Here is a 13263-nt window from a genome sequence, read left to right as displayed (position 1 = left end):
ACCCAATAGTGATACAGAACCTCATGACGGTAATAAATAGAATAGATAGTGAGATACTTAACCCCTGCTGAAGTATCTAAGACCAAAGGGATTTGGTTTAAAATAAATAGTAAGATATTTCCAGTCTCGCTTGATGCATCACAATATCGGATGCTCAGACTCCAGCTCAAAAACTCTGACCTGAAGTTTTTTGAGTTATAAGAAATTTCTACAAAGGCTTAGCTATCTAGCTGGTCTCTAATTTTTTTAATAAAAAGTCTAAAACAAAGCTTAAAATAAATATTGGTCATCCTGGCTTGGTTTTATATTGTAACAGGTAAAGTGTGCACAGTAGAGACACAGTGGTGGAGCAGGAAGCATTGTCGCCTCACAACTGAGTGATCCAGGTACAACTGGATGTGGTGTGTCATTTACACATTCTTCCAATTGCTGCATGGGTTTCCTCAGTGCTCCAGATTCCTCCCAAACTCTAAAAATTGTGCTGGAAGATTAGTTAGCTACTATAAATTATCCCTAGTACAGGTGGGTGTTAAGAGAATTGGTGGAAGATAATAATGATGTGAAAGAACATATTGCAAAGAAGAGAGAATACAACTGATGTTATTGTTTTTAAGAGCCAGCATCGATTTAATGGGCTTTAAGATTTTGCATGTTTCAAGGAGAAATAAGAAAACTTACTTTTTGTTCTTTTCATGTTGCTCCTTCTCCCGCTCTTTTGGATCAGCGTAGATATGGTTTCCATAACGATAGTCATCTGGCGACTCATAGCACCAAGAACTGAGGTGTTCTGATTCCCGACCAGCTACAATGGATTGTTAGAACTATTGGTAATGGGTTAACTAGAGACAACAAAATGCCAATCACTAACTGGTTAATATTTGAAAACTGTCAGTATTACTGCCTGAGCATCTTGTATACCTAATAGCTTGGAAAAACACAAGGATCATACTGCAGATATTCATGACACTGCATTGTTGTGTTCAGACATTCAGATTCAGCTCATGCAGGGGATGAAATGGACATCAAGGTATAGGATCAGCACCATCCCATGTATTTCCAGCATTCCTGTTTCTCTTTTTTGTGTGAAATTACAGCATACCCTGCAAGCCCAATTGATGGCCCCAGAATCCAAATTTCCTAAAATACAGATTGTATTAAAAAGCAGAAGTAATACATACTCAAAGAGAGGAAGTGTATGTTGGCATAACACTGCAATATACTGCAGGGTTGGGCAAATAATTCCTCTGGAATATGTAAAAGACTGGGAAATTATATATATATGCTGCGCATAGAATAAGGCGTTCTACAATTTTTTCCAATTAATTTAAGAATAAGGAGTAAGCCATTTAGAACGGAGACGAGGAAACGCTTTTTCTCACAGAGAGTGGTGAGTCTGTGGAATTCTCTACCTCAGAGGGTGGTGGAGGCAGGTTCGCTGAATGCTTTCAAGAGAGAGCTAGATAGGGCTTAAAAATAGACGAGTCAGGGGATATGGGGAGAAGGCAGGAACGGGGTACTGATTGGGAATGATCAGCCATGATCACATTGAATGGTGGAGCTGGCTCGAAGGGCCAAATGGCCTCCTCCTGCACCTATTGTCCATTGAATGCTAGATGATACGATGAAAATGAGATGTGGAGAGAGTACACAGAGTGAAATGCTTTAATTTGTTTTTCTTATTAACATCCATGTAGAAATTCCTTCTATTAATTCATCTTGTTGTTAATGTCTTCCCAGATTCCTTTTCCAACCACTGAGGACTCTTTCAGTTAGGGCTTCTTTACAACCATGCCACCTGCTATTCCATTCTTTCCGAAATGTCTTGCAGAAGTATCTTACCTATGTTCCATCCAGTGGATCCGACAATAGTTTCAGATGTGCTTGAATAGGAACCTGAAGAAGCATAGCCTGACTGAGGGGAAAAAATAATGTTAAAATAATTACAGTAGAACATCACATAGAGCAGGGTAAAGGAACACTAGCACAATTAGTTCATAAAAGTTCAATAGAAACCTGCTGTTGAAGATGAAATGATGTTCAATGCATATGTACCAGATAAACATATGTACCCGATAAACTTGTTCAATGCTACAAATAAACTGATTTTTTAATTCTAAACTCCCTTCATCATTGATAGAAAATAAATGCTTCACTGCTCCCATTCTAACTCAAAGCATATTTTGCCAATATCCCATACTAGTACCCCTCAAACACCAAACCCAAAGCTGTCCTGATATACAGGTTAAACCTCTCTGCCAACATGCTCAAGCAACAGTGATTGGTGATCAGACAAATAAGGAGACTTTTAGTCTGGGAGAAACTGCTCTATGTCGAGGAGTCCAATAGCCTGAAAATATTTACTTGCCCCAAAGCATCCACTGTTCCTGTTCATATCTATGCCGTGTAATTGTTCAATTTCATTGTTCTGGTGTCATACCTGATGCAAATGACCAATAAACTAAGCTCCAGGCAGGCTCAATACAAGCAAACAATATCCAACAGAAGGTTGTTGCACAACAATACATCAGTATCTTGGTCTCTCCATCAGCACATGTGGTTTACATGAGAATTTAATTTAGGATTATTCTAACAATGGCACTGTGACTAGTACAATGGCACTGGCCCCAGTTGTGCCTAATTATATCTATACAGTATTGATTAAAAGTCAAAGCATCTATCATACAGATTCCAGACTATGACACAGTATATGTACACTTACACAATGTAGAAAAGGAGTAGAGATAGAATTGCGCTGGTAAATTTGTGCGCCCATGCTGCCATAGCAGTCCGGAGGCCTGGATTGGGCCTCAAACACACTGCATAGCATTGCTAGAGTCTGAACATCATGTATTGTGCTGTAATGGGTCAGACTGTGGAGAAACACATAATAGTAAACCATCGTAAGAACGAGATCTATTAATTATCAGAACTACATTTAAAATGACCCAGGACTTATTTACAACCCTTACTACTGTCCGGATCAGATGAATAAGGTCAAAGATTAAGTACAGATGAAGACAGGCATTTCCCATGTTTAGCTCATCTACCACTTAAAACTGTAAGAAATATTCAATTACTTTACATTATTAAATTGAGTATCGACTATCCTGATGTACACACATTTAATTTTATTGTTTCAAGATACCCGGCCATCGACACAAATTAAAAATTCTAATAATTAAGATGATTTAAACAAAAGGATAAAACTCTGCATTTTTTCTTTTGTTGTTCTCTCTAAAAAAAAATCCGATCATAGCAATGAAGTAAATATACAGGAGGATGTCAGGGTTAATGTTAAGATGCTAGGCTCATCCAAGGAATCAATGATGATAGAAATTACTGCATAAATATAAGGCAACAGCCACTGCCCGTTTTCTGGACTGTACAGATGCAAGCATCAGCTAAGGACCAAATGGAATCACCTCTATTTTCAAGTCACCACCCACCACCACTTACTATCTAGATTCACACAGCAAGGTGAAACAGAGAGCAGCTACTATTAATGAAACGTCATCCCAGTCTAAATCATCACCATCTGAAGAAAGGGGGCACAATAAAAAATAAGTTTGTCTGAAGCCATTTTACTGAGTAAAACATTTTGGTCATACTATGGGTACACATTATTGTTTCCTTTATGACAATGATTTAAAAACTTCAAAAGCACAGAATTAGTTGTTAACCTCCCTGTGATGCCCTGGCAAATAAAAAGAGACTGAGTGCATGTTTTCTTTCTGTGAAACGGGGACCACATAAAAAAAAAAAGGGCTTGCACAAGCACTTAGTACCATGTGTTCAATACATCTTAAATTACCTGAAATCAGTTTCCAATTGCCTCTTTATTAGACAGTAAGGCTCCATGAGAAATTCATTTGCAACAATGCCTAATTTTATAAAAGTTTCTGAATGGAGGTTATGATATACTGTCTTCCTGCAGAGCTGCAGTTTCTCAACAATTGGGACAGTTCCAGGTCACCCATTCCTAACTTTTTGAGAGTAATTAAGGATGGGCAATAAATTATGGCTTTGCCAAAGATACCTATGTTCCTGATGCAAATGAATCAGTTACAAAAAGGCAGCATACTTCATTCATAGAGTTCTTTAAAAGTATAAAGTTTTTGATTTTTTTTTTGCTTTTATTTTCAAAAGGATTTCTATAAATTCTTACTGCTCAGTGAATGGTTGCAAGCACTTTTCAGGTCATTTTCAGTCTCTGAACACTTGCTCACTTAGCTATTTCTTAATTACAGGTGCTAAATAAAACAAATCTTACAGCGACTCAAGGAGCTGCCTGCCAAATGGATGCCGTGCCCACGGTGTCTCTATGTCAGGATCCGGATGTGGATTGAGAAAGGAGTCTGTCGCAACAGCAGCCAAAGACCACACCTTTAATGTTAAGAAATGAATGAAATTAGTAAGTTACCAAGGAGCAAGAAATAGCAGAGTTGCCTACTGGATTCAACTAGTTCATCAGCCAGTTGCACCAAATTTAAAAATGAACAGACTTGAAGCAATCTAGCACAAAAAGTTTGTAGATTATAAACCTTATGAACTGTCTGAACAAAGGTTCCAACCCGAGATGTCAACTGCAGTTTAAAAATAAATTGAAAAACAAAGATGAAAACAGCAGTTGACATATCGAGTTGGAACTCTTCTTCAAGCTTCCTCCACAGACGCTGCTTGACCCACTGAGTTACTCCAGTATTTTTGTGTCTAACATAGGTCACTACGTCACTTAACAAAATAAAAAGACAATCAGAGCTGATATACAAAGTAGAGACAACAAAAAGGCAAAAGAGAAAAAGTCATCAATAAAGAAGAAATAGAATCAATTTCAATTGATATAAAATGAAGGATCAATCACACATTTTATGATTATTTATGGACCACTTAACAGATTGAAATGGAAGAATGGATTTTGTTCAAAATTTGTTTTTCTGACGAGGCAGATAAAGGGATACGGAAGGAATTTCCATGTATAGAGGGCTATTTTCTAATCCATTTAGGAGTCCAGATATTGGACTTGGCTGCTAGATCTAGCAATAACAAATGCAGAAGAACAGATAAAGGAATCAAGTATAAGAAAACATCTGCATTATAGGACTATAATATAGAAGATAGACACAGAATGCTGGAGTAACTCAATGGATCACGCAACATCTCTGGAGAAAAGGAATATGTGACGTTTCAGGTTTGAACCCTTGCTCAGACTGAATGATAGAGATGGGGAGGGAGAGAAACTGGAGGCAAGAAAAGGCTAGAACAAATCAGGGGCAGCACCAGATGACCTCAGGAACGGTGGAATCCATAATGGCCCATTGTTGGCTGGGGAAGATGTGAGGGATACGATGCAAACAGTGGAACTGGTAGGACGTCTAAGGTGGGAGAGAGGAAGGGGAAGGATTGCAGGAGTTACTTGAAATTAGAGATATCAACGTTCATACCTCTGGGTTGTAAGCAGCCCAGGAAAAATTAGGTGCAGTTCCTCCAATTTGCATGTGGCCTCACACAATGGAGGAAGCCTAGGACCGAAAGGTCAGAATGGGAATAGCAAAGGGAGTTAAAATGTTTGGCATTCAGGAGATCACGGGTCAAGGAGGACTGAGTGCAAGTGTTCAGCAAAACGATCACTACGCTTAGTCTCACCGAGATACAGACCACATCGAGAGCATCAAATACAGTAGATGAGGTTGGAGGAGGCGCAAGTAAATCTGTCTCACCTGAAAGGACTGTCACCCTGGATGGAGTTGAAGGAGGAGATACAAGGCCTGGTGTTGTATCTCCTGCGGTTGCAGGGGAAAGTCCCTGGGGAGGTGGTGGTGTAGAATCGTTCAGCAATAGGGTCAGGAGCAGTGATAACAAAATAGCAAAAATACTAACTAATGATTCTACTTCAATATTTTCCAGCGAGAGTGATTAGGAAGCGGTGACATTGGATGTGACAGATCTTCACTTAAACAAAAAAGGGAAAATCCTAATCGCAGCATTCAAAATCAAAGCCAGAAATACTACTCATATTTACTAATAGTTCAAAGAGATGGAGTGCCAGAGGTAGATAATTAATGTTACAATTGTATTCAGAAAAGAAAATAGAATGAATCCGGGAAGCATATGAAAAAGAAAAAATGGGGGAAAAGATTGTGTAAATTCATTAATACATTATGAGGTGGAATATTTGAACAGGACAATACCTGAACAAGGTCTCTGCGTCCAACTGATAAAGCTGCAGCCGCATTCTTCTGACAAGTATCTTGGATGTCATTCACATTCAGTCTGTAGAGAAAGGTGAAGGTGTGAGAACAATCCAAAGGGATGGGAACATAAAACCTGATTTCTTTGAAATTATTATTTATTGCTAATGGATTGAAAACTCTTGCGTGGTTGCTGTCGCCCTCACATTAATAATGATCAGAGGCCAATCATCAAAGAGGACATCCAATTCCCCTTTACATTCCCACACTGGGCATCGTGTTTCGGTCCTCGGCCCTCTCCAATGTCAGAGTGAGGCCAAACCCAAATTGGAGGAACAGCATCTCATATTTCACTTAGGCAGCTTACAACCCAGTGGTATTAATATTGATTTCTCTAACTTCAAGTAACCCTTGCATCCCCCTCTCTCCATCCCTCCCCTATCCAAGTCGTACCAACTTTAAAGTCGTCTTGTTCAGTCTCATTGTCTATACTCGTTTTCACCTAGGCCACAGCTAACAATGGCCTGTTTCCTTTATCAATGTTACATTTTTGCATATTTGTTCTATATCTCTCTACATCACCATCTATATCTCTCATTTTCCTTTCCCTTACTCTCCATCTGAAGAAGTCTTGACCCGAAACATCACCTATATGCTATCTGACCCACTAAGTTACTCCAGATTTTTGTGTATATCTTCACTGTAAGACATCCTTTGGAATATATCATCAGCTAAATTATTTCCAGTTAATTCATCAATCATTCTCCCTCGTGTGAAAGGTGGTGTCAGACGTTTTTTTTGCTGATGATGTCATAGTGCCCAGCTCCATCAACATCTCGATTTATATTGAAAAAACCCAGGCTTTATATCTTCTGCCTAACGGGAAGAGGGAGAAAAGGAAGTGATGGGTGAAAAAGGTCCTATTATCACCCAACGTGGTCTATCGGTCAGAAAGTTAAGCATCCAGTGGCAGATGGAGGTCCTGGCTTCTGGGGTCCAGGAGTTTGTAGATGAGTTTGGATGGGATTATGGCGTTGAAAACAGAGTTATAGTCAATAAATAAGAGTCTGATTGAGGTGTCCTTGTTACCTAGATGTTCCAAAGATGTATAAGGCCAGGTTTTTGATGATGGGTAAACAGGCAATGAATGAAGGCTGCCTGGGAGGCTGGGGTTAATGTGTGCCATCACCAGTCTCTTGAAGCACTTGATATGGTGAAGTAAATACAATGCACTCACCTTTCCACAATGTAATCAAGATTCTGTTTAGAGTTCTAAACTATATTTTTATGTTAGGTTGACTGGGTTAATGCAAGGTGCTTTGAGACATGCAAAGGTTACAAATGCTTGCAAATCTTTTATTCTCTCTCCAAACTTTTGTCATAGTAAATTCTCAAAACACATCTGAAGGGCCACTGGTGGACGATCTCCATCACTCCCATGGCAGCACTCTATCTTGTTGTCTTACCATAGAGCATCCATTTATTCTGGAGCATTGGTAGTTGGAAAAGTGCTTTTTCTATTGTTGTAATTCTCTTTGAAAGAGTTAGCTGATGGATCAGCCAATGCCAATTTCAGCTCAGCATTCCAGAGGGAAATTGACGACCCTATTCTTAGAACTTTGCAATGGAAGTCTTGATTTTTATATCATTAGTGTAACCCTGCTTTAAAAAAAAAAAAAAGATATCTCTGAAAAGCAGGCAACGAGAAACTCAGCTCAGTTGGTTGTTAGTTAATTCTATTGTAATCAATAGACTTAAATAACTGGCATTGTATATAATCAATGGCAGATCCTTTTGTCCCAGCAAAATAGAGTGGACCTGTAACTCAGGGTTCTTGGAGTTGTGAGATTAGTATGACACTGAGACACCGACGAATGGAAGCAAATCCAGAATGCTTTCTGGTGATCATCTCCCACCCCTGCTCCTCACTCCATAAACATGTACCCGGTAAGTCGTCGTTCTGGGAAAAGATAGTATGCTTGCTGAGGCAATTTGTCAACCTCAAAATCAAGCTTTGAATCATGAAGAAACACAAGGAAAATGTTGACAAACAAATAGGAGTGAAAACACGGCATCTTTCAGACACAACAATACTCTATCAGTTAATATTTATTTTTCATTTATAACCTTTTTTATAAATTCAATCTCAGGATGTAGATGCCTCTGACAAAATCAGCAGCTATTGCTATCCTCAATTGCTCGAGATGATGATGGGAAGTCTAGAAATGTACGTCAGGTTTTTCTAACTGTAAAAGTTCATCCATTGTTGCAATGGTAAATGTGTCTTCAACACTTACATGTATAATTCCCCCAGTGACTTGTGTACTGGCAAAAGACAGGAGATGTCCTGGATGATGACTTTCCCTGCAGCTTTGATTGGACGATTGTTTGCATCGGTTCCTTCTCGCTTTCCTTTCCATCGACGTGATTTCTGGGAATAGGAATAGTTTATCAACACCAATTGCACAATCAATATTTTGGGGGTTAGGCTGGGGCGAATAAGTGACTTTATCCTCGTGTACTAATTAAAATAAAATTATGAAAAATTAAAGTAACTGAAAATTAAACAAGTCTCTGGGCTTTGTGAGTTGTGGGAGTAAAATCAACCTTCAATATTTTAATCAAACCCTGCATGTCATTGGGTTTTATTCTGCAGATTATTTTGTTGGCTATAGGGAAATCTTTAATAAAGTTCACAATCCTGTCTCTAACCTAAATGAAATCTTCACTGTGTTCACTGAGGTACCCATTCTTGGGTTGATAACTGCAGATTGAATGTTTGAAATTCCATGAACTAAATGACCCATTAATAATAAGAGTCCTATAGAACTATCCAAATAAATGCAAAGGTGAGCTGTGCACCTATACAGACTCACTGGCTCAAAGACCATTTGCCAAAATGAAACATTTTGTTCTTGATAGTATTTAGGTAAACTCCATGGTATTTTAAATAGGTCAATGACAAACCAGGGATGCATTTTATGATCTTTTACTCACAAAGCATGAGACACAAATCATTGCTGAAGTATAAAGTGCAATTAAAAGCTTATTATTAGTGCAATGTTTACAGTTATTTGAACCAGATACGGTTTGTATTTTAAACCCAGCGATTCCAATCAATTGCGCTCAAACCAAAATAAGAGATAAACAATGGTGGATAGCACATGAAAAATGATCACGCATGAAGCAATGCATACAAATAAAGTGCCAATTTCCACCAGTAGGGGTTGTATGATATTACCTTTTAGGGTTAAGAACTTGGAGGTTTCATATAAAACATTATTCCACAATAACGGTTCTGCAATGTAAAGCAGCAAGCAAGGACAGTAATCATAATTATTTATCAAACAGTGGTCATTAAAAGAGGGTGCCGTGGAGTTTTGCTACCTGATCTAAGCACGACAGATTATGACTACATGACATGGTCAGGTTGATTTTGAAAAGTATTATGCCTTTGGACTCAGTTAAAATATTTATAAACAAATTGCTGTGGTTAACTTAATTGCAGAGTGGCCATATGTATACTGTGTTCAAGGTCAGGAACTCTATGCATTGACAAGCCAGTAGGGAACACAAAGTAACTGAGATTGAGGGGCAGCTATGTGCCAAGCAGATTGGCAAGGACAATAGGACAAAGACAACTGAAAACTCTTGAACTGCTTCAACCCCAAGTCACAGCAGCAGATCTTTTCTCTAGAGTCTGCATACCAGATTGCAGATGTCAAATCGGTTTGGGTTTCAATAAAATAATGCTCTTAGGACACCCAGATCTTGTTGTACTTCTCGTTTTCCTAACTTGACACCATTCAGATAATAATCTGCCTTCCTGTCCTTGCCACCAAAGTGGATAACCTCACATTTATCCACATTAAACTGCATCTGCCATGCATCTGCCCACTCACCCAACCTGTCCAAGTCACCCTGCATCCTCATAGCAATCTCCTCACAGTTCACACTGCCACCCAGCTTTGTGTCATCTGTAAATTTGCTAATGTTACTTTTAATCCCTTCATCTAAATTATTAATGTATATTGCGAATAGCTGCGGTCCCAGCACTGAGCCTTGCGGTACCCCACTAGTCACTGTCTGCCATTCTGAAAGGGGCCCGTTAGTGCCTACTCTTTGTTTCCTGTCTGCCAACCAATACAGGATGTAAGGCTGATATGAAATTGGAAAATGTCCATGTTCCTACCATTAGGTGGTAGACTACTGTGGCAGAATATAAGGTATTCTTCTTCTAGTTTGCATTGGACCTCACCCTGGCAGTGGAGAAGGGTGAGAAAGAACAGGTCGGTGTGGGAGTGGGAACATATGTTGAAATGGCATGTATCTGGGAGCTCACAATGGCCATTTTTGAAAGAACGCAGATGCTCTGCAAACTTGTCATCCAGTCTGCATTTGGTTTCACTAACGGAGAGGAGACCACTTTAGGTACACCAAATGCAGTAGACAAAATTGTAGGAGGTGCACATGAATCTTTGCCTCAAATGGATGGCTTCTTTACATCCTTGGGATGGTGGTGGAGGAGGTATGAAGATAGGTGTTACAAGTCTTGTGGCTGAAGATTAATAGTAAACCATTGATTTTTCCCCTAACTAAATCATAGACAGTGGTGTAACCCAAATATCAGTGCTGTCTTTAATATATGACATGGTTAATTTCCAATTTGCTGGATGACAATAAAGCTTGGAAGAGCGATGGGCAGCGAGGAAGGCAGCTATAGATTGCAATAAAACAGGGACAGAATGGACATGTAAAATAAAATTGAAAACAGTGAGGTGTAAAGCATTTAGGCAGAAGGAATGTAGAGAAATAATGCATACAAATTGGGGCAATTCTGAAGGGTGTGCAAGAACACATACGAATACATATGTGCACAAATCCTTGAAAAAGGAATGGCATATTGAGGGAGTAATCAATCAAACATAGAGGTTCCTGGGGTTTATAAATAAATGATCAGAGTACTAAAGCAGGAAAGTTATGTCCAGCAGGAGTAAAACACTTTATAAGAACAAGTGGAGAACAGTGAACAATTCTGGTCACATAAATTTTGGTAAGATGTGAAGATAATAGAATGGATGCTTTAATATTTACAAGAGTTGCCCCAGGAATGAATTACGTCAGCATCCTTCTTGGAGTAAGGAAAGCAGAGAGGAAATTTCACAGTGGAGGACAAGGTCATGGCATGTTTAGATTGAGTGAACACTGTAAACACAGGAACTGTTTCCATTAGCAAATGGTTCAGAGGGTAGAGTAAGGGAGAAAGAGCTGAGAAATTGAATTGATGGGAATGCCTATTTGGAACCAGCATGGACACAAATGGCCTTCTATGTCATAGAAATCCTGTGGTTCTCTTATTTAACTTATTCTGGTCATTGTAGGGAAAGGTATGGTATTTTGAAACAATGCACGTATTTTCTTCAGCATAAAATGAATCTACGAGTTGATCACTGTGGAGGGATATTTTTTTTGCAATACTAAACATTATAATCAGTGAATGCTGACGATCAGGTCATGTTTTGTGCCATTTACATGCAAAATAGAGTTGCAGACAATCCAAGGGGCATCGGTTGGCTGAATGCACATAGTCCTTTTCCAGGGTTGAGAAATCAGGATCTAGAGAGCATAAGTTTAACCTGAGAGGGGAATGATTTAATAGGAATCTAAGGAGCATTTGTTTCAAATTTAATAGGAATCTAAGGGGCATTTTTTTCAACCTTTCCTGTGACTACCCACCTACTAAGCAGCTGCTTAGTTTTTCTCTTGCTTATCGGCTCCACCTATCTCCTCCCAGCCTTTGTCTTATCCCTCCCTATCACTTTGGCATATTGGTTATCCTTCCATACATTCTCAGTTCTAATGCAGGTCTCCACCCAAAACATCACCAATCCCTTTTCCTCAACAGATACTGCTTAGTCTGCTGAGTTCTTCCAGCAATATGCTTTTTGTTCTTCAGCCATCCAATTCGGCATAAGGATTTAAGTGGTGGGCTTGAGTAAAAAGCATATTTTACGACAGCAATAATTATTATTATTTGGCTTGCTTAGCGATCAAAAGGTTTAAAAACATTTGTGGAGCTCTTCCATAACCTTTTCACAACAGACACATCAAGAAGGACCCATTTTCTCCATTTGTCTTAGTGACATGCTAATTATACAGCTTCTGCACACAAACTAATGCCCTGAATTTGAATCACTGCCCATGTTCACTAAAGTGCACTTGAAAGAAACATCCACACTTTTTGTTTTTGCAGATACAGGAAGAAAGTTGGTTACCTGAATTAGCAGTGCAAAGAAATGGTCCTGTGGAACAGCACATTCTTACAAAAATTGTACATGGGTTAAAAGCCCAGTTCCCGGTCAGTAGCATGCATTTCATGCAGTTATTTAAGCATGTTAACTATCTAGTGAATTAAGATCATACAAAAAAAAAAACGTTAGTGTGAAAAGCAGGGGCAGTTTTGTATTGTCCAAGAGTGGGATGGCCAGTTACACCTCATCTCAGTCCAATCAAGAGAACAGATACTGATTCACACTGACTAGGAATATCCAATTATCTTGAATTAAGTGGTCTTACTTTGGATAGAAGCTGAGATGCCACAGTTGTCCTTAGCATCCTTTTGATAAAGAAGGGGAGATAATAAATAAAATCACAACAGAGCTAGCTCGTGTGTTGTTAAGTAACTCACAAATGTGGATTTCAATTAAGTACAGAAGCTAGCTCAGGAGAAAAACCCATTATGACTGGATGGTCCCACTAGCATTTACTTTCTGGATTCATTCATTTATGTGCATGGAACCTCCATTGGTTCTAAAGGCCAACCCACATCATGAACCATCCCAGCATGAGGGGGTGGCTTCTGAAGACTAAACAAAAAATATCCAATCATAGTCTGTTTGTAAAAGGAGCTGTTGATGAAAGGACTGTTACTCGACAGAGGGCAACTGGCTATCCCAGAGTCGCAAGGGCACAAACGTCGGATGGTAATGTGCACAGTACCGGGAACTCATTAATGGCTTGAATGGACCAGCGTCGACGGTTGGAGATAGGAGACATCTGCAAGTATGAACATCAC

The 13263-nt window shown here is 39.1% G+C and overlaps 1 protein-coding gene across 1 annotated transcript in view; it reads right to left on the bottom strand.

Moving 5' to 3' along the window:
* The window catches only part of wdr59 (WD repeat domain 59), a 55745-nt gene that overhangs the window by 5862 nt on the left and 36620 nt on the right, over positions 1-13263 (bottom strand). The window contains 7 exon segments of the mRNA XM_055648637.1: positions 679-802; positions 1840-1912; positions 2720-2870; positions 4271-4383; positions 6189-6270; positions 8486-8619; positions 13188-13244. Coding sequence (XP_055504612.1) covers positions 679-802; positions 1840-1912; positions 2720-2870; positions 4271-4383; positions 6189-6270; positions 8486-8619; positions 13188-13244 — 734 coding nt within the window.

The sequence above is a fragment of the Leucoraja erinacea genome, chromosome 17 (assembly GCF_028641065.1).
Source record: "Leucoraja erinacea ecotype New England chromosome 17, Leri_hhj_1, whole genome shotgun sequence".
NCBI classification, from domain to species: Eukaryota; Metazoa; Chordata; class Chondrichthyes; order Rajiformes; family Rajidae; genus Leucoraja; species Leucoraja erinaceus.
The sequence above is the reverse complement of the archived record's forward strand: the minus strand, read 5'-3'. Positions and strand labels throughout refer to the sequence as shown.